The 22,462-nt window shown below is 45.8% G+C and overlaps 1 protein-coding gene across 3 annotated transcripts in view; it reads right to left on the bottom strand.

Moving 5' to 3' along the window:
* Positions 1 to 4,659, bottom strand: part of Rad18 (RAD18 E3 ubiquitin protein ligase) — a 90,683-nt gene extending 86,024 nt beyond the window's left edge. For 2 of the 3 annotated variants that reach the window (XM_028863877.2, XM_028863878.2), the window contains exons 1-2: positions 4,526 to 4,659; positions 1,483 to 1,564 (exon numbers count right to left, since the gene is read on the bottom strand). In XM_028863877.2, coding sequence (XP_028719710.1) covers positions 1,483 to 1,564; positions 4,526 to 4,576 — 133 coding nt within the window. In that variant the 5' untranslated portion in view covers positions 4,577 to 4,659. Of the gene's footprint in view, positions 1 to 1,482; positions 1,567 to 4,525 lie in introns of those variants that run through there. The other variant, XM_037204286.1, reaches the window with a different exon arrangement.
* Between the last annotated feature and the right edge of the window lie 17,803 nt (positions 4,660 to 22,462).

Raw genomic sequence — 22,462 nt, 5'->3', positions numbered from 1 at the left:
ATTGTTACTGTTGGTTTTCCAGGTAGGCTGACTATAGTGAGGCCCCCAGGATTTCATCTGTCTCTGTCCACAAGTGCTAAGGCTATAGATGTACACCACAATCCTTGGCTTTTATGTGGGTAGTAGGGATCAGAACTCATAGCCTCTCATAGCCTCACTTTACCCACTAAACCATCTTCCACAGCCTCAAGTTCTGCATATAAATTCTCAGAACTATCTTCTGAAGTAAAAACTACTCAACAGACTTTGACATTTAGAGAAACGTTGGGCAATAATTACAAATTCATCCACTTGGTAAGTGGCACTCAAGAGCCAAGCGGAGGTGTGTCTACAAAGTCGACATCTGCCAGAATCTTATTATGACTTCATAGAACTTTTTGTCAAAGCTTTTCCCCATCTTTTTTAAAGCCACACTGAACTGATTTTTAACTTTCGAAGACAAACATCAACTTGAAAGCAGAGGAACAAAAAAGATCATAAATCTAAGTATTCAATAAACTAGATGGCCTAAATGACAGGTTAACGAAGCCCCACAATCTTAAGCTATTAAAATACTTAGGAGAGTGGCAGAGCACTTGCCTAAGTATGTTTGAGGGCTAAATCCACATCACCTAACAAATAAGAGAAAAGAAGCTTATCCCTAAGCATGTAAAGCATATTTCTAATAAAGAAGATAAGCAAGGCTACTGCACTGCTCCTAAGTCTCCCATGGCTGCCTAGTGAGAAAACGATCTGCAGTACTCTTCAATGAGAGAGTTCTGAGGGAACCTAGATGGTCCTTGAATTATGACAGTTGGACAATTTTCTAACAGTCCCAGAAAACAAAAATGGTATTCACTCCATAGAAACCACATTTTACATTTTGAATTCCTCTGTCCTGCTCCCCACCACAACCTTCCACTAGGAACATGCAGTACAATACTTCTGAAATGCTGGGTAGAGGTAGTAGGCACAGCGCCCCATCAGCCAGTAGGTCAGGAAGTCAATTCATTCTACCTGTTCTGTGCTACAACAGGAAATAGGTTGGGTGCGTTAACAAAATTTTCACTTAACAGTATTTTCAAGTCCTGACAGGTTTACTGGGAAATAATCCCATGTTGAAAAGCATCTGCATTCCTATTGTTTTGAAGTTTAAGATTTATAATTCCAAACCAAGTGATTGAACCATTTATCTGTCATCCTGCTAAAAACATCCTGAAACTTAACATATTAAACTACTCAACAAATAACCATATAGTGATACCAAAATCTTTACTGCTGTAAATTCTACAAAAGGCATATAAAAATATCCAAAAGGGGAGGTGATAGAAAAATATAAGAACCTTGTAAGAAACTGCCATATTCAAGACAAGGTGATGACATAGACCTTCTTAACAGTATAAGATAGAGGAATGAAAAATAAAAAATGAACATGTGAACCAATCTTCAGTGTTAATGAAAGCTATCTTGGGCTTTTACTAACACAAAACAAAATGTACTTACAGTTGTGAGAGCACTGGGGTATTATCACTGCAATGTTGAAATACTCAAAGCAAATTCCACAGCGAAGCAAATCATCTATTGTCTGAAATATAAAAACACATGTGTATCAGCAAGACATCAGTAGCAAGATCAATGCCTGGCAAACAACTTTCCCTCTATTCCCCTAAAATTAATTCCACACTTACTCAAAATCTAACTACAGAGAAACAGCAAAGTATCATCACAAATAGAGAAAAAAAAACTTCCCCACAAATATTTAAATTTGCTAGGTATGGTGGTGCACGCCTTTAATCCCAGTACTCAGATCTCTCTGAGTTCAAGGCCAGTCTGGTCTACAAAACAAGTTCCCAGAAAGCCAAGGGCTGTTACACAGAGAAACCTTACCATGAAAAAACAAAAAACTAAAAACACACTCAAATTAAATTAAATTCAAATTTCAGGTTACCCCAGCTCTGAAGAGCCGACACTGCGGGTTCCTGTGCCACACTGTTAGCCCTGCATTCCTGCTCTTCTTCTCCCATGTTTCTAGCTCTTCAGAATCCATCCTCTGGCATATGGGACACTTGGTAGAAGATATCAACAGTCACCACACAGCTTAAGAACCAAGTTGGAGACTAGGAAAGGCACACATTACAAAGGCTCTAGTAGGGCATGATTCCATGCCCCTGTAATCCTTGCACTTCGGAGGCAGAGGTAGGATTCTGAGACTGAAATACCCATCCTCCTCATGGTAGTCCAATACTTATGCATGAGGAAGCCTTCAAAATAGCTAGCTACCGTCAGTGTTAACTTGGACAACAAGCTAAACAGAACAGGATTTATTCTTGCAACTTAAAACCTTTTAATTTTAAGTTTAAGAAAGGTACTGAGGGCTGGAAAGATGGCCCAGAGGTTAAGAGCACTGGTTTCTCATCCAGAGGACCTGAGTTCAGTTCAATTCTCAGTAACCACATGGTGGCTCACAACCATCTGTAATGAGATCTGGTGCCCTCTTCTGGCCTGCAGGCATCCAGAACACTGTATACATAATAAATAAATCAATCTAAAAGAAAAGAAGGAAGAAAGATAGGAAGGACGTTACTGATAGTAACCATGATAGACTGCTTTAGTGTGGGAAGCTGAGGAGGTAGCTGAAGGGTAGAGTCCTCGTCTAGCATGGATTTAGACCTGGCTGCCATCCTGAGCTACACACACACACACACACACACACAAAATGAATAAAAATGTAGACTATAGCCAGGGATAGTGGCATACATTTCCCAGCACTTGGGAGGCAGGAGGATCTCTGTGAGTTTCAGACCAGCCTGATCTACATAGTTTCATGACAGCCAGAGATACACAGTGAGACCCTACCAAAAAAAAAAAAAAAAGCAAAAGTAGATATTCCATATATGAAGAAAATTCTGAAAAAATACAACAAAGTGATAAATCATAGTTATTAAGAGCAGGGAACTGAGGAATGAGAGACATGGCAGGAAGATCTGTTTCATTTTATGTATTTCTTAAATTATATGAATCTATTACTTAAAAGCTGTAGAGACTGAGGAGATGGCTCAGCAGTTAAGAGCATCAGCTGGACCTGGGTTGGATTCCTGGCACCCACAGATGGCTCACAACCATCTATGACTCTGGTTCCAGGGCAGTCAATGCTCTCTTCTGACCTCTACAAGCACCAGTCATGCATGTAGAAACACACACATACAAACAAGCAAAACACTCAATGCGCAGAACAAATGTTTAAAATAAATAATTTAAATACCATTACATTATTATATATTACACACATTACATATTATTATAAGCAAATGCCATTATGGTGACACATACTTTTAAGCCTAGCACTTCAGAGGCAGGAGCAAGAGGTTCCAAAGCTAGACACCAGCTTGCCCTAAGGAGCAAGCTCCAAGCCTGCCTATACTACACAGGGAGCCTGTCTCAAAATCAAACACAAACAAAAAAGTTGTCATTAACAATCCGTATGATGAAATATTACATAGCTATTAAAAGCCCGCTTGTGCTGGGAGTTGGTGGCACACACCTTTAATTCCAGCACTTGGAGGCAGAGTTCGAGGCCAGCCTGGTCTATAGAGGGAGTTCCAGGAAACCCTGTCTCAAAAACAAAACAAAAGAAAACAAAATCTGCTTGCAAAGAATAATCAATTGTTATAGGTAAATACATTGTTTTTATGAAAAGTAAGGGAAAAGCCTGAATTCAGGAGTGATTCTTAGGGAAAACAAAAATACAAAAACAAAACATATCTACCCAAGTAAATGTTAAGTGAAATAATTCAGTGTGCAATAATTTTTTTTAAAATGAAAGGCTAAGTGGTGGGCCTAGGTCCTGATCTCTGTTTTAAAAAGATGTGAGCCAGAGATGGCCAGTGACCCATGGCTTTAAACCCAACGCTCAGGATGCTGGAGGAGATGGATCTTTGAGTTCGAGGCTAGCCTGGTCTGCATACCGAACTCCAAGCCAGCCAAGGGCTAGAGTAAGACCTTGTCTCATAAATTAACAAAATAAATAAAAGTTAAAAAAAAAAAAAAGAGAGAGAGAGAGAGATGTGTCATTATTGAGTAAGGCAAGGCAACATCCGGGAGGAACCGGTTGCAGTGTGCTAAGAACGAGACGCACTCCTGAACCTCTGGGAGAAAAGGCAAGTCGTGGCAAGCAGATCCCCTGCTTTGGTATATGATCACAAAAACGTCATCCAATGTAACGTCCACCCAAGCACGCGTGATGTCGCTGTGAACACAGGGAAGTTCTCGGAGGATGAACTGTCACCATCGTTGACACTGCGTTACGGTGACTATATCCTGGTGACGAGGCGGTTGTGACTGAAACCCAAAACATCCGGTTCGTTAGGGCGGCCATCCTGGGCTCCCCGCGTACGGCGGCCGTGCGTTCCCGATCTGTCTCGGGAGTTGGAAACTGAGGCCCGGCGTCGCGAGGCCGACCAGCGTAGGGCCGAGGCGGGGGCGCGCGGCCAGCGCCGCCCCGCTCGCACCCGGGCCGTCCGCGCCCCGGCCTTCCTGAGACACTCACCTTCATCATCGCCAGCGCCGGAGGCCACCGCGGTTCGGCCAGGGCCTCCATGGTCGCACCTGACAGGACCGCCAACTACCGGCCTGCCACGCAGCTCCTCCACTCGAAATTCCCCGCGCTACGGCCTACGTCGGCAACGCGCGCCGCGCTCGCGGCGAAGCGCACGGCATGCTGGGAGCTGTAGTTAGCCTGCGTCAGGCTTCAGTGTCTTCGGAAGCCCTCCGAGCAAAAGTGCAAATTCCGGGGTGCAGCCTGGAGTGGTGCAGTCCTTAGACCCCGGGGGACAACAAGAGGATGATTGGAAAAACTAAGGGCAGCTTGAATCTGTCTTAGAAAATGAATAAACAAAAGATTCCCGGAGGTGACTGATTATTAGGAAAAAAAGACAGGAATCAAATAAAGTCTAAGCCTTGATAGAGTTTTCAAGGTCTAGGCTCCTGTCTTCCCCTCAGGTCGTACTCTCTGGTTGCTGTAGAGATCTGCCCTGCTCCTTGCAAACATCCAAAGTTACACTTCTGTCTCAACCCTGCTTTCTGTGAGTGATAGTGGCATCCGCCAGAGCCACATAGAGCCTACATGATCTAAACAGGAACTCTTGCCTTAAGTACAGGGGGAGGCGTCAAATGCAGCCCTATCCCTACTCAGCACGTGCTCTATGCTCTACCACTTACCGACTCCCCCAGCCCGTACCTCTAAAATTTTCATTTAAAGTTACTTCTGTTCTTCAGAGATAACCATTGTTAATACTGGCATTTAGTTCCCAGATGTTTCCCACGCAGACTGACAAAGAGTTTCTCCTTGACCAAACTTCAGTCCGGCTCCTGAACCATCTCCTAGCCAATCTTCCTCATAAGGCCCAGTTTTAGCAGAGAGCATTACTAAATCAGTTTAATAGGAAGCACAATCTTCATATCAAATAACTCCAACTGCTTGATAGGTTCCTCTTCCTCATCGTCTCCCAGGTGATGTCTTACCACACTGACCTGTCTCCAGCAAGGATCCTTTCAGGCTGGTTTAACCAGAATCCCATCATCTAGATGTGGAATGCTAACCAACACACAGTCAGCCTGGTTACTCAGCTCAGCATTCACCCCCTGCCTAGTAGGGTCTCAGGGGCCACAAGTTAGTCCAGCTGCCACCCAAGACAGAACCCTGTAGCTTGCCATGTCACTGATACCCATGTGGCCCATGCATTCACTCATGCAACTTGTTTGTTTTGAAGGCTTACAGTGGGCCAGGCATGTGAGCTCTCCTGGGAAAGAGGCAGAGGTGCGGTTGTCATAGACACTCTACAAATGTGAGACTGGGGACCAGCAGGTTAGGGCTTCATTCTTTTGAGTGTTCTTCAAAAAGGGACCTCTGTACTCTGAGCCAACTAATTTTTCCTAGCCCACACTCACATATGAATTGGGCAATAATGCCATGAACCACATTTAGACAATAGACTTTAATATCTATCACAGTAATAGCTAACACATATTAGACCGCCTGTGTTCAAAGCACTGTTGTGTTTTTACATCTATGCACTTATTCAGCTTATTAATTTATTATTCAGAAGAAAGAGAAATAGGTCATGGGTGCAGGGCATTTTGCAGATAAGTAGAAGCAGGCTTTGAACTCAGGCTGTCTGGCTTTTGAGAATATACTAACTACCACAGTATATTCTCCTAAGAATCCAGTCAAGGCAATTCTTCTCACTTACAGATATAGGAACAGAGTGTCAGAACAGCAAAATGATTCATCAAGGTCACATAATTTTGTCAGTGGCAATGCTCAGGCTTGATCCAGATTTTTAACTAAAACCCAAAGAGATCACCAGAGACACTTTATTGAGCAGACAAGGGCACACGGAGCAGGAGCAGGGACAAATCTGAGAATTCCAGGACACTGGATTGAGCAAACCAGCAAAGGGAAGATAAGTGAAGGGTTAGGTGCCTGGTGGATTTGTACCAACCAATCAGAGAAGAGTATGCAAATGAACTCTAGGTTGCGTTGGGTATTTTACTGTTGGTTAGTTGTGGTTGCATCAGGAGCAGGTATCTGTGCAAAGACAGGACAATAACAATAAAACCAGTGTGCAGTAGTTATTCCTTTAGAGTCCCGTCTGGACACTGGGTAATTAAGTTGACAAATGGCTAGGGAAGTAAAAAAGAAATATATGAGAAAAGAAGTAAGAAAGGGGGAGGGAGGGGAGGAAGGAAAGAGAGAAGAGGCAAGGGTGAGGAGGCACTCCCTTCTCTGTGCAGAGCCTCAAGGCCACACCCCATGCCATTCATCTCTGAAGACTTGCCCCCCCCCCCCCCCCCCGGCCACTTGGTGAAATGGGATGAACGGGCAGATCACCAGTGACCTCACATTCACATCCTGCCTTTTCCTCCTGAGCTGAATGTTTCTCTCCTGTTCTCTTTAGCAGCAACCAGGGAGCTAAACACTACTCCGGGTCACCAGACCTGGGGAAGAAAGTACCAGGGGACAAGCAGATTCCAGAAGGCCACCATGGGCTCAGAACAATACACTGGCACCTTCCCCTTTCCTTCCCTTAAGACTCCAGAAGCATTCTCCTGTAACAAGCTGCCATCTGTCTCTGAGAAATCTGTCCTTCTTTTAGATCAATAAAGAGTTTGTGCTTCGTTATTCAGGAGCAAAAACAAAATGTTCTGTATTTAAAAAGCAGACTAGAGTCGGCAGGATCTCCCACAACACTTAGCACCAAGCAGAGAGCCAGGCAAGGATAGCTCCATAAAAAATTATTCCCTGTTTATCTGAAATTAATGTTTAACCTGGTCATCCTGTGCTTTTATTTGCCAAGTCTGGCAACTCTAATCAGAGCAATGTCCTCCCAGCCAAGTGGAGGCCTGGCTTGGACTTACCCACTCACTCTTGATGTTTCATGGTCCTGAGCACCTGCCAAAAGCATCTTCGCATCTTGCTTTCCTCTCTGCCCTCCATCTTCTCTCCTTCTATAACCTGCCTCACTCTCTTAGAGAGCTTGGGGTTTTGTCCCCGCTTCCTTCCTATCTACCTTCCCTCTCCCTCTCTTCCATTCTTATTTTTATTGTTCTTTGTCTGTTTGCAGTACTAGGTATCAAATCCAGGGCCTTAACTGAACTAGGCAAGCACTCTACCACAGTGCTATAGCCTCAACTTCCCCTGAGACACACACACACATACACACACCTTTAAGCTTTAGTTATTTTGTGTTTGAGTGTTTTGCCATCATGTCTGTCTGTCCATACCACATGTATGATGGGTGTTTGCAGAGGACAAAAAGGGGGGGGGCACTGAATCCCCTGGATCTAGAATTATAGATGGTTGTGAACTACCATATAGATTCTGGGATTCGAATCTAGGTCCTCTTTAAAGAGGAGTAAATGCTCTTAACCACTGAGTCATCTTTCCAAGCCTCAGTCTTTTGTTTTTTAAGACAAGGTCTAGCTATGAAACGCAGGGTATCTGCTTTTACTTCCTGAGTGTTGATACTCCAAGCTGTAGAGTACTACAAGATCCAGCCCCTCCATTCATTCTACTAAATGTTTCCAGCTCCCTGACACCTTCCAGCCAGGGCCTGAACTACAGAAGTGGACAATTCAGATGTGGTCCCTAATCTTGAGGAGCGGACACCCCAGGGTTTGGGGGTGGGGCAAAGGATGGAGACAATATAGACAAGACAGTACAAAACAAAGTGAATGAATATGAATTTCCTAGCATGGAAAATGGGAATCAATACATCAAAAGCTGAGGGTTCAATGGAGGACACCATGAATTGGATGCCCTGGGAAGTCTCCTATGGGAGGTAACATGTGCATAGTGACCCATTTTGGAAAAGATACAGGCAGCCATGTTAAAAGCTAGGGTGAGGAGTTCCTGGCGTTGACAAAGTCTCTGGATTCCAGTGCATATTAACTTGAACAAGTAGTTGAACCTCTCTATGCCTCAGTTTTCTTATCTGTAAAATGAGCTGATCTCATTTTAAGATGTATGCTAATGCATTACAGTGATATCTGGAGCTCAAATGCAAATAGAACATAGAAAACATACATGACTTTAAAATCTTAGTGATAGATATAACAAATTAACTATATTACTTCCTGCATTATTCTAAAATTTTGAAAATTTCTATCAAAATTAGTTGTTTACTGTCTGCCATCTTACAAGTGGCCACATGGGGGCAACAGAGTACCATACAAGAGCAGCGCTCAAACTGAGGCTAAAACAGATGGTCACTCACCACATTAATCCATAGTTCATTTATATCTTATCTTTTCATTTAATTGACTTCAACAAGCTCTGAGTATGTTCGGGGTCCTTTTCTGAACCGTAGAAGAAAAAAATCAGGGCATAGTGACAACCACCTTTAATCCCAGTCCTCAGGAGGCAGAGGCAGGCAGATCTCTGGGAGTTCAAGGCCAGGCACAGCTACATAATGAGACCCTGTCAAGAAATAATGAAAAAAAAGAGAGGGGGGGGAGGGAAAAAAGAGGGAAGGAGAGATTCCCCCTGCCTCACCCCCTGCCTTTCTGAGAGCATGTGTGTAGTTTCTAGAAGACAGGAAGGGGGCTGTTACTAGCAGGATTGTGCAGGTACTGGTGTCTGTTTGGAATAGAGATGTGGCCAGGCATTTTGGAAAGAAACAAATTTATTCTGAGAAGCAGAGACAACTGGTCACTTGTCCTGTGAATAGACCTCCTGGTCAGGTTTACCGATTACCAAGCATGGTTTGAGGAAGGTTATCCTACCTCTCTGAAACTGAGGCTAAAAATAGTTTGAATTTATAGCTTTTCTGTTAGACAAGAACAAGACAGTCCATGGGACTCATTTAGAACAGTGCCTGAGGAATCTGGAGAGATGGCTCAGTGATTAAGAGCACTGGCTGTGCTTGCAGAGGACCCAGGTTCAATCCACAGCACCCATGTGATGCCTCACAACTGTCAATAACTCCAGGCCCAGGGGATCTGATGCCCAAGGCGTTAACAAAATGCACTCACATACACACAGGCAATAAGATAAAGATAAATAGAAATGTTAAGTGCCTGGTGTGGAATAATCTTTTTGTACACCGTGAAGACGTGTCATTCTGATTGGTTTAATAAAAAGCTGAATGGCCAATAGCTAGGCAGGATTTCCAGGCACAGAGGATGCTGGGAAGAAGAAGGGCAGAATGGAAGGGAGATGCCAGGGGTTCAGGGTAAGCGGCATGAGCATTATGAAGTAAAGCCATGTAAAAGAACGTAGATTAAAGATACGGGTTAATTTAAGTTATAAGAGCTAGTTAGAGTTATAGGCTGAGCTTTCATAATTAATAAGTCTCTGTGTGGTTATTTAGGAGCTGGGCTGGCAAGACAGAGAAAGACTCGCTACAGCCTGGCTCAGTTCCCTTGGTGGAGTCCCTACCCAGCATGCACAAAGCCCAGATTTCAAACTCTAGTACCATAAAAACTAGGCATGGTGGCACAAGCCTGTAATCCCAGCCCTCAGGAAGCAGAGGCAAGAGGATGAAAAGTTCACACCAGTAGAGTGAGTCTAGATCCTGTGAGACCAAAATGAGCCATCTTAGAAATAAGACCAAAATGCTTTCACCCTAAAATTAAGGCCTAAGTTTTCTCCTTTTGGGAATAGGCCATTGGTTACTGAAACCAGTCAGTTCAGATTCCAGAAACCAGGAAGTGTAAAAGTACAGAGTCACAAGATAGTCACGAGGTAATGCCTACCAGACTATGGAATGTCCTCTCCCTGATTTCCAGGGTAACTGACCACAGAAATGCCCCCACCTGAGGGCAGCCAATGAGAAATGGTGGCGGGCAACCACTCCCTTAGAAGTAATTTCTAGAAGTCCCTAGAAGCGAGCCAATCAGAATTGTACCCATACTAGCACCCTAAGTGATGTAACCTTGTGATTTTTCCCTTTAAAAGCTGAGCTTGCAGACAGGTGGGCACTTCCTCCAGCCTCCACCGTGTTGGATGTATTGGACGAAGTCCCTGCCTAGACTTGTATCGCTTTTGGATATCCAGAATTAAACCTTGCTTTTGCATTCCAGCATGCTCATCTTTGGTGGTCTCTCTGGGGGTCACGATCTGGGCACAACATTTGGAGGCTCGTCCAGGATCCCCAGAGACCCCCCGCCGGGACCCCTAAGAGCTCCAGAGGTCCATCTGCACCGATCAGTAAGATCCCGAAATTAAACCTTGCTTTTGCATTCCAGCTTGCTCGTCCTTGGTGGTCTCTCTGGGGGTCACCATCTGGGCACAACATTCCAATCTCAAAGAGCAAACAAACCCACCATCTTGGAGCAGTGCCTGACCAGGTGTGGACTCCTCCTGAGAAACATTCACATTTCTAAATGTCCCCGTTTGGAGCTAGGGGACAAAAGCAGCCCATGGAAGACCCCAGGTCTTTAAGAGTGGGACCCTAGAATTAAGCTTCCTTAAAGGCAAGATCAGGATTGTAACTGTTGCTCACTGAGGCTTTTCTCTGGGCCACCACTATTCTAATGACAAGCCCGTGAGGCGGTCACTGTTGCTGTCTCTACTTCAGAGATGATGATCCTGGGACGTTAAAGGTCCTCATCAGAGAGGGTCCCTGAAGAGAGGCTAGATTGGGGAGGACTGGAGAAAAACAGTCTCCTGGAGAGGATGCCTCCATTGCACTCAGGAACGAACAGCTGCTGTAGTTGGCTGTAGAAGATCAAGACTGGTCAACGTTCCAGTATGGAGGGGAGAGGGGCTTATTCCTGAGTGAGGCGCGCTGGATGGTTGATAGCTTTGGGAGGAGAGAGAGTCAGTCTTATTGACGAGTGTAGCCCCTGGTAGGTCAGCCAAGCTCCAGAGGATGGAGTACAAATTGGACTTGGTGGGTTATTTGAAAGTGAAAAAAAGAGAGCGAAAGAAGGCAGGAAGTTTGAAGGGGGTTGCAAAGTGGGGAACAGATCCAGGAAGAGTCAGGGGGAGGACTGAGGGTGTGAATATGATTAAAATACAACTGCATGCATGAAATTCTTAAAAATGAAAATTCTAGCCAGCCGAGCAATGGTGGCACACACCTTTAACCCCAGCACTCGGGAGGCAGAGGCAGGTGGATCTCTGTGAGTTTGAACTAGCCTGGTCTACAGAGCGAGTTCCAGGATGGGCCCCAAAGCTACATAGAGAAACCCTATCTCAAAACCCCCTACCTCCCCCTCCCCCCCAAAAAAAAAGACTAAAAATTCTGATTTTTTTTTTAAATAGACTTTTCTTGCGGCTTCCCAGGGAGGAGGGAAGCCAGGACTTCACCACAAGCAGCCAGGCCTCAGAGATCCACTAGGGTGATCAGCCCACCGCTGCACCAGTGTGGGCTGGGGTGGGCACTGCTATGATGAGCAAGTATGTGCAGGAGAGATGGGAGAGAAAGAGAAGCGGAACCGTGTGTGCACTCTGAAGACAGGCAGAACTGGAGACTCACAGGCGATAAGGGACAGCCTGATGCGAGAGGCCTGCCCTGCCACCTGAGGCCACGGTGACATCTGGACAGACTGATGCTGCCGAGGACAAAGTCTGGGTCCATGGCCTTTCTGCAGCAGCTGACTGTGTCAACATCCATGACCCATGTCAGCACCAAATACCATGTGACCTCCTTAGTTTGGGCTGCCGTCTAAGGTCGTGTGGATGTCTGAGTACTGCATTGAGCTAGACCAAGCCCTGGCTGGCCGCTGTGTGGTGGTGCCAGAGGTGATGTGGATGCAAGAGAGCTGGAGGTGTAGGAGAGCTGGCCTGCCCCTGTCCGCTGAGGCAAGAGGGAGAGCGACATGGGTCTGGGAGAGCGACCCCACCCCTCACCTGGGCAGGGTGAGAGAGCTGGCCCCTGGGGGTGTGGACACGGGAGAGCTGGCCAGTTGACCAGCTCAGCTACCACCCAGGCCCAGATCCAGGGCTTTTATCTGGCCCACCCCAACACCTACCCCATCTGTGTGCTGCTGGAATGTGTGAAGGGGCCTGTCCTGCAAAAACAAAGCGGCAGGATCTCCATGACTCAGGGAAACAGCAGGATATCTGAGAGGCATCTTGTTGAGGGTCCAGTATTGATGCTATAGCAGAAGCCATAGGACTCAAACCAGACCAATACTCACTGTAATGAACACTTGCAAGTAAAGCTGGCTGGAAAAAAGGGTAGACTGTGTGACACACTGTGACACACCACAGCTTCCACGGAGAGACTTTTTTTTTCCATTTTCTTTTGGTGGGAAGTTACAAGGGTGGAGGGCAGATGTGGAATAACAGGGGAATGGTTGGGATTGGGGTGCGCGATGTGAAATTCACAAAGAATCAATAAAAAAAAAATCATGGGGAAAATAAATACTGCGTTTCTCAAGGGTGACCCCTGGAGGTGGGCCTGTTGATGGCCCCTTGCGGTTTGTCCTGGTGTCAAAGTTCAAAAGACAAAACCTATCTTTCTTGAAAAATCATCCCTGGTTATCTTGATATGGTCAAGAAAAACAAACCTGAACCTCTGGCTCGAGAATGGGCATGTAATCTGACCAAATTAGCAACGGTCAGACCCATCCTCTACTTAATGATTGCTCCACAGAAGCATGTGACTCAAGATAGACCAATCAGAGACAGCCCTGGGACTTGGACTCATGAGCTGGGGAAGATATAAACTTTTTCCTGTCTAGGCGGCTAAGTGCTAAGGTTTAAAACTGCGATTCCTTTGGGCCCTCTTGGTCACCACTTGGGAGGAGGAGGATGGGTGAATGGACCGGTGCAGGAGGGAGACCTGAAAGGCGGAGGGCCCGAACTTGACATCTTGGATCCCACTTTCCCATCCTCCATCCAGTTCTACCTCCCTGGGCACTGGTGGGGTGCACCAAGTGCCCCCTTTCTGGTCAGCCAGGCCATGCTGGGTTTCTGCCACTTTGAACTGAGTCTTACTTAATGCATTTCTCAACAGCTTTAAGGAAGCAAGGACCAAGCTATTGTCGGTGGATGGAAGCCCTGTGAATGTCAGGCCAGACAGAATTTACAATGAGGAAAGGAAATCTCGTTTCATACGTGACAGGAGTCTGAAGTGGCCTGGGAAGAAAGGTCTGCAGCTTTGCCACATGTGAGTGAAGGGCTGTAGCCGGCCTGAGCATGGCAAACATGGCGCCAACAGGCTTTGCCTTTCACCCTTCTCCCCCTTGCTAAAAACCATTCTGTTGCATTCCTAAAGCTAGTCACTATGGTCTCTTCCCTTATTTGGCCACTTCCTCCCCCTGAGGCTGACTACCAAGGTCCAGCTATCAAAGTTTTCAAGTCCAGCAATCAAAAACTGCCTTTTAGCTCTCCTAATTAAAATGCCCAATCAAAACAAACCAACTCATCCTAACACGGGGGTTTCCCCTTTTCTCTTTATAAACCACCATTTGCCTACATGCCACATCTGTCTCTTCTCTATCCAGAGGTAGTCCTGTTATGGGATATTTTATCTCTCTGTGAAACTCCGAGACTGTGTTAATAAAATTAACCTTGGATTAGGGGATGGAGCCAGTGACTGGTTGACAAGAATTAGCCATAGAGAGTAAGGAATATGGATAGAGAAGCACAGGAAGGAGTAGGGAGGAACTTAGAGATTCTGGGGCCGTTTTGAGTTTGGGACCAGTGGAGAGACGCACTCTTGCTGGGTCTCTGGCCAAAAAGGAAGGTCAGCTAGTTGTTTTTTGGCTTCTCTGATCTAGTAGGTTTTCACCCCAACATCTGACTCCCGAGTAAATAGGATAAGTTAGATAAAAAACAACATAGTCATTTGTCCCTTCAGGGTAAATATCTCTTCCCCTTCTTCACCCTGTCTCCTGTCTTTGTCTCTTATCCTTGCCTTTGTCCCTCTGTGTCCCTCATAATTCCCCTTTGTGCTGAGAACTTGGTCTTGGTGTGTCCTGTGCCAATTCCAGTCCTGTCAGTGAGCCATTGGCCTCCACAATGAAGAGTGTGAATCAGTTCCTTGGAGGGCAAGATACATCTACGGCCATCAGAGGAAGCAAAACTAAGAGACCAGAAGATCATTTCCCCCTAGTTTTTTTTGGTGTGTGTGTGTGTGTGTGTGTGTGTGTGTGTGTGTGTGTGTTAAGTGTATGTTTTTCTTGTTTATCAGTTGTTGGCTGCTTAGCTCTGTGAGACAGGGTCTCTCTCAGCAGTTTAGGCAGGACTAGAGCACTGGTTTTGAGCTTGAGGAAATCGTTTTCCTCCCTAGTCTCTCAAGCGCTCAGATTTCAAGTGTGAGCTAACACTCCTGGCTACTCCCTTCTTCACATTTCAGGTAAGAAGAAACTGGTGTTTTGTTTTGTTTTGTTTTGTTTTGTTTGTTTGTTTGTTTGTTTTTGCAGCGCTCTTACCCCCAAGGAAAAGTCATGAAACACGACAGAATCCACTGACAAGAGTTTTATCAAGATAAAGAGAAAGGAAGGGATAGATGTGGTCAGGCCTGTGGAAGGACATGTGTAAGAAAGAGAGCGGGGGGAACATGGGGCCCATCTTACAAAGGCCAGGATGCACCTGCACACACAGGCCCATGTGGCTATTCCATGCATGCACATAGATCTCGTGGTCACGCCCACGAGATTACGTGACCACGTAGCCATGGGGCATGGGTTTGTAGGGTAGGACGTATGACCCAGAAATGACTAGACGGAGATGACTAAGTGTCCTGCCAGGCATGCATGACCATGGGGGCATGGTTGGAATTCCTATCAGAAACTGTTCCTTTGTTATACAGGACCCAAGACTATATCAAAGCCTCATGCTCCACCCAAATCCCCAGCAACATGCCCTCCATTTCTAAAGACTAGCTAAGGTCTAGAAGACCAGTTTGCTGTGGGACGGTCTGTATGTCAAATTGCTCTGATTGGTCAATAAATAAAACACTGGTTGGCCAGTGGCCAGGCAGGAAGTAGGTGGGACAAGGAGAGAGGAGAATTCTGGGAAGCGGAAGGCTGAAGGGAGAGACTCTGCAGCCGCCGCCATGACCAGCAGCATGTGAAGACGCCAGCAAGCCACCAGCCACGTGGCAAGGTACAGACTTATGGAAATGTATTAATTTAAGCTATAAGAACAGTTAGCAAGAAGCCTGCCATGGCCATACAGTTTGTAAGCAATATAAGTCTCTGTGTTTACTTGGTTGGGTCTGAGCGGCTGTGGGACTGGCGGGTGACAAAGATTTGTCCTGACTGTGGGCAAGGCAGGAAAACTCTAGCTACAAATGGCGACCAACGAGAGGGCAAGAGTTTCCACCTAAAACCTGAGAAAAGATTCTAAAACAGAGCTAAAAACAGCTTCCTAATAGTCTCTCTCAAATGAGCGGCAGCCTGCCGGTTTGAGCTACTGGCGGGTTCCTAGCGTGCGAGCTCCATCTGCAGTATGGCGGGAATGAGGCCTCTGCAAGTGGCACATTAAGCTGCGTGGTGGATTTAGCCTTTGCTAGTACAAAACAAAAGGAGGTTTCTGGGCTACACACTGCTTGGATAAAAGCACAGACCCACGATGGCTCCCAGAGCTGGCGGAAAAACGTACCACCGCCATGTTGGGAAGCTGAAGTGGGAGGAGCCAGCAGCCACAGTGCCGTTTCAGGCTTAGAAGGCTGCAGTTTAAAGCAATAGGCTCAAGGTAATATAAAACATAAGCCACATAAAGATGGCTACCACACAGAGAATCTGGATTATGTTCTCTTTGATATTCGTAACTGAAGAGAAACATTTGATTGCAAAAACTGTTGAGTTATGCCAAAATGTGTATTTTAAAGGTACCTTAACTTCAAAATTTGGATATAAGGATATGTTGCTTTGGAAAGGAGGCTCTGCTTTTGTTTCCACAGAAAGCCAGAGGCTATGGATTTGTTCCAGATTAAGATACATCAGGTTTGACCAGCCAAGACCACCTGAAAGGTCTCCGATGACACCATGGCCCAGATGATCCAACATTCAGAATCGTTTCAAGTCACGGACTACTCCATGATCCTAAAATTTTCTTTGTGTCCCCATAAGATACAGCGCCCCCCTCCAGCAGGAAGTAGTAAGAGAAGCTACGCCCAAATTCCCAAATATACCAAGCTGACTTTGGAGATGTGTAAAAGTTAAAACCTTCCTTTTAAAAAAAAAAAAGAAAGGGGAAGTGCTGTGGGACGGTCTGTATGTCAAATTGCTCTGATTGGTCAATAAATAAAACACTGGTTGGCCAGTGGCCAGGCAGGAAGTAGGTGGGACAAGGAGAGAGGAGAATTCTGGGAAGCGGAAGGCTGAAGGGAGAGACTCTGCAGCCGCCGCCATGACCAGCAGCATGTGAAGACGCCAGCAAGCCACCAGCCACGTGGCAAGGTACAGACTTATGGAAATGTATTAATTTAAGCTATAAGAACAGTTAGCAAGAAGCCTGCCATGGCCATACAGTTTGTAAGCAATATAAGTCTCTGTGTTTACTTGGTTGGGTCTGAGCGGCTGTGGGACTGGCGGGTGACAAAGATTTGTCCTGACTGTGGGCAAGGCAGGAAAACTCTAGAAAACTCTAGCTACACCAGTTATTTTTTTTTTTTTTTTAGACAAGGTCTGACTAAGTAGACCACGCTGGCCTTGAACTTGAGATCTCCTGACACACCCAACCTTAGCCATATTTTTACTTTTAGTTTTTTTTTTAAATTTTGTATGTGTGAGTATTTTGCCTGCATGTATGTACACATACTACCTGCGTTCCTGGTACCCACGGAGGTGAGAAGAGGTGTCAGAATCATGGAACTGGAGGTACAGATGGTTGTGAACCACCATGTGAGTGTTGGGAACCAAACTCAGGTCCTCTGCAGGAGCAACAAGTGCTCTTAACTGCTGAGCCATCTCTCCAGCCCCCACCAATAATGTTTTAACAACAATAAAGAGGATCAATACTCCTACTATAACCTTCCAAGGGCTTCTCACTCTCAGAATAGTTTCATGATCCTTACCCTGGCTTGAAAGCCCTGAATGCTCCCTGCCTCCCCCACATCACCCCTCTCTCTCTCTCTCTCTCTCTCTCTCTCTCTCTCTCTCTCTCTCTCTCTCACACACACACACACACACACACACACACACACACACACAGTCTGTTTCATCTTTTTGCCTCTGCTCCGGCCTCTTTGCCTTTTTCCATTCTTCCCACACAGTAGCTCCTCCAACATTCACTTGCCTGTGCATCCCTTTGGTGGCCCCATCCAACTTAAGATTCTTCCTCTCAAAATGGCAGCCTTAACCTCTCAGTTTACAGTCGAAATCAATATCTGCCCATTCTCCCACACCTTCCATGTTTCTTAGTTCGTTGATCTCATCCTTTGACCTCTAGCATTTGACTTAGTGCACATTTTGACCCCCTTTGCTCGTGGCTGTGTCCCCCAACATGCAGCATACCTGGCACATGTGGTGGTTAATATTGTCAACATGACAAGATCTTGAATCACATAGATGAGCCTCTGGGTGTACCTGTGAGGGATTACTTAGATTACATTCAGTGAAGTGTGTAGTCCATGAATTTGGGGCAGCACTATCCTATAGAGTTGGGTCATGGGACAATAAAGAGTTGAAAGCTAGCTGAGCACTACTATTCATCACTGCCTACTCCCTGACTATGGATGCAACGTGTATTCAAACTCTTGTCACCATGATTTTCCTGCCATGATTAACTATAGCCTTCAACTGTGAGCCAAGATAAACACTTAACAGACTTTTGCTGGTTACTTTATCACAGCAGCAAGAACACTAAGCTTGCATACAATGGACTCTCAGGAACTATCCCTGAAACCTGCTTGGTAGTAATGAACACAACTCCATTCAGAAACAGCATTTGGTCCCTCACTGTGGACTGATACTCATTTTGTCCCACAACATTAATTGAGCCTCTCCTATGGACTGGACACCAGATTTCTGTTGCAGGATATTTGTTTACATTGCATGATGATGTGTCTGTGTTTTGTCTCAACTGCCTAAGGCACATGATTGGTTTAATAAAGAGCTGAATGGCCAATAGCTAGGCAGGAGAGAATAGGCAGGACAGAGAGAGGATCTTAGGGTTAGGATCTGGCACAGCAAGAGATGCCAGCGAGACACTGAGGAAGTCAGACACACAGAATGGAGGAGAGGTAAAAAGCCATGTGGTAGAATGTAGATTAATAGAAACAGGTTAATTTAAGTCTTAAGAGCTAGTTGAGAACAAGCCTAAGCTGAAGGCCAAGCTTTCATAATTAATAATAAGTCGCTGTCATCATTGGGGATCTGGCAGTTCAAAAAAAGGCCGACAAGAAAGTTCTACTACAGATTTCTGCCTGGAGACAGTGTGGAGAAAACAGACAACTCCCCAGACTTTCTAGAACTTACCTTTTAGGTTGGAGGAAGAAACAATATAAACAAAATGATTCTGATGGTAATTGTGAGAAGGAGAATAGAGCCTGTCACCTGTGATGACTGGGGCCTCTCTAGGCAAAGTAGTCGGATGAGGCTATCTGAGGCAGTGTCTAGAGGCTGAAGGAAGAGAGGGAGGCAGGCAGAGAGCCTGGGAAAGAGTGTCCCAGCTGAGGACTGAGCCAGGGAGAGGCTGCCTGAGCTCAGGGGCACAAAGACTTACGTGGCCAAGAGAGTGAAGAGAGGTTGGGAGAGGCAGAGGGAGATAGCTTGGAGCCCCTGGATGTTTTGATTAGGGTTTCTGTTGTTGTACTAAATGTCATGACCAAAAGCACCTTGGAGAGGAAATAGTTTATTTCATCCTATACTCCCTAGTCACACTCCATCGCTGAGGGAACTCAGGGCAGGAACTCGCAGCAGGAACCTAAAGGCAGGACCTGATGCAGAGGCCATGGAAGCATGCTGCTGACTGGCTTTCTCCCTGTGGTGTGCTCAGCCTGCTTTATTATAACACCCAGGACCATTAGCCTAGGAATAGCATTGCCCACATCAATCATTAATCAAGAAAATCACCACAGGCTTGCCCACAGGCCAATCTGATGGGGGCATTTTCTCAACAGAGGGTCCCTCTTTCCAAATGACTCTATCTTGTATCAAGGTGACATAAAACTATCCAACACATTTATCTTTGACCCAAGAAGTAAAACTGGGAGTTGTACCCTCGGCTGTGTTCTGATTACATGACCCTGTTTGGTCTGAGGGAGAAGGGCAGAGTTGCAGAGTGATGTTCTCTGAATCTGTCCCCAACCCTGTGCTTCTTAGCAGTGGCCCTACTGCAGGCCTTCCAACCTCTCCAGACTGCTTATTCACTGACTGAGTCAATGAATAATGGTACCTGCCTTGCAGGATAGATGGGAGAACTAAAAGAACACGGTAAGGCTCAGAATCTCAGCTATAACCATTCCCTCCCCTTTTTCCTTTGGCATTTCAATTCATTACTTATTTATTTATAGGGCTGTAGCTTGGTGTGCCATGGTATGTACCTAGAGGTCAAAGGATAACTTTGGGGAGTTGTGATTTTTCTCTTTCTGCCATGTGGCTCCTGTGAATCAAACTCAGGTAGTCAGACTTGGATGCCGGTGCCTTCACCTACTAAGCCATTGTTCTGGATCCCTTCTCTGTCCTTCCAGTGACAAGATATCAACAACTACTCAAGTTATACCAAGAAAGGGGGAGGTCTCTCAGTGATTGCATGGCAGTGGGGTGGATACACACAGGTTGTTCTGATGCCAGGTCCACATGACTTTGCTCTCAGAGGCTCTGCTCTCCTCCATGGCCTTCCTACAACCACGAGCTTTGTTTTTCACACCTCACCTCTCCTGACTCAGTTTCCTGTTGTCCATAAGTGCCACTCTCCACCTCTGACCTTGTCGGTGCGGCCTTCTTTCTGTCTTTTGCTTCTCCCACTAATCACCCAGCATTTTGTAACTACTTCTTCTTCTTCTTCTTCTTCTTCTTCTTCTTCTTCTTCTTCTTCTTCTTCTTCTTCTTCTTCTTCTTCTTCTTTTTGTTTGTTTTTTGTTTTTTGTTTTTCAAGACAGGGTTTCTCTGTGTAGCTTTGTGCCTTTCCTGGAACTCACTTTGTAGACCAAGCTGGCCTCGAACTCACAGAGATCCGCCTGCCTCTGCCTCTGCCTCCCAAGTGCTGGGATTAAAGGCGTGCGCCACCACTGCCCAGCCATTTTGTAACTTCTAATGGGTCAGCTCACTAAGGACCAGGGTTACCATTCAATCAACCACACTTCCCGTTGAGTCAGTGGCCATCTATGACTCAGGCCACTGGGGCAAGAAGATAAGGTTGATACCAAAAGTATTCCCTAAACTCTTGGGGCATCAGGCTACTTCCTTTAAAAAACATGGTGGGCAGAGCAGGGACGACTGACATTCCTTCTGTGATTCTGCAGCCTCTGATCATACATCAAGTGGGCACTCAGAGCAGGAAGAAATAAAATCAGCCTCCCCAGTCCCTTGTCCTAGAAATAAGGAAACTAAGGTAGTCTGGGAAAGAGATTTTCTCCAGTTAGCAGCCAGTAAATGATGGAATTTGAACTAAAGCTTTTTTTCCCTTGAAGCAAGTTTGAAGCAGCCAGTCATTGGAAGTCCAGCAGCTTGTTCTTGCTTCCCACAGAGCACAGGGATGAAGCAGGTGACAGTGTCACCAGGGCCTGTGACAACAGAACTTGGTCAGTCTATGTGTGTGTTACAGGTTGTCCTTTGGAAACCGCTGTGTGAGACAAGCCTCTTCTCAGCCACAGGTTCCTAACAAAGGTTGGCGCCATGGGTTGTACCACTTGCCAAGGCCATTTATTGATGTCAATCAAAGCAAAGATCTACATTCAGGTCTGGGTGACCCCAGAGCCTTTGCAGATACACTCGTGATGGAAGTTGGAAGCTTGTCAAACCTGTGTGCAGGACCTGGAGAAGACTGGAGTGGGTATGCTCAGTGTATGTGTGGGCGAGTGGGGTGGGGGGAGCACGGCCTCGTCAGGATAGCCAGAGGCCTCTTTTCTTCCTGTTCCAATTAGTTTTCTGTTTGTTTGTTTGTTTGTTTGTTTGTTTGTTTGTTTGTTTGTGTCAACTTTTGTCAACATAAGTTGGTATTATCTGGGAAGAGGAAAGTCAATTGAGGTGGCCTCTAGGCAAGTCTGTGAGGCATTTTCTTGACTGATGGTTGATGTAGGAGGGCCCAGGCCACTGTGGGAGATGCGGTCCTGGGTTATAGGGAAAAGGTAGTCATGCTAGGACACTTCCTCCCTCTGGACTTGAGACTTGGGTCTGAACCCCCTCCTGTCTTCAGCTTCCCATCTCATATACTTAATATCACACCTACTGCAAATCCATATGCTCTGTGGAGAGCTAAAGCAGCAAAGAAAAAGAGAACAGAAAGTATTTTTGTAATAGTAAGGACCAACATGGCACAGTGTAGAGAAACAATTAGAACTATTCCCAATATCAGCATTTAAAGGAAATTAATGAAGGATCAATCTATTCCCCAGAAGAAGCTGGACATACTTAACTTATTAAGTGGTTGTCAGAGTAACCCAGCCTCCCAACATCAGGCACTTGGTGACCACAGAATCCTGGGAACTGTGTCCTACAGCAAGCAGGGTAGCAGAAATGACACTGTGGAGTCCTAGTTGCGAGTGTGAGTTTCCTCAGTTGTAAAGTGGGGAAACAGAATTTACCTCCTTGGGGGCTTGTATGGATGCAGGGAGGGAAGTCACGTGAGGTGTTTTGTAAGAAAATGGCCCCCAAAGGTAGTGGCACCATGACAAAGTGTGGCCTTGTTGGAGGAAGTGTGTCACTGTGGAGGCAGGCTTTGAGGTCTCATACATGCTCAAGCCACGCTCAGTGTCATAGTCTACTTCCTGTTACCTTCCGATCGAGATATAATCAGCACTATGTCTGTCTGCCTGCTGGCATGCTCCTGCCATGGACTGAACTCTGACACTGTAATCGAGCCACCCCAGTCAAATGTTTTCCTTTATAAGAGTTGCCGTGGTCATGGTGTCTCTTCACA

Source organism: Peromyscus leucopus, chromosome 3, assembly GCF_004664715.2.
Source record: "Peromyscus leucopus breed LL Stock chromosome 3, UCI_PerLeu_2.1, whole genome shotgun sequence".
Taxonomy (NCBI): domain Eukaryota; kingdom Metazoa; phylum Chordata; class Mammalia; order Rodentia; family Cricetidae; genus Peromyscus; species Peromyscus leucopus.
This window is presented reverse-complemented; position numbering and strand designations above follow the sequence as displayed.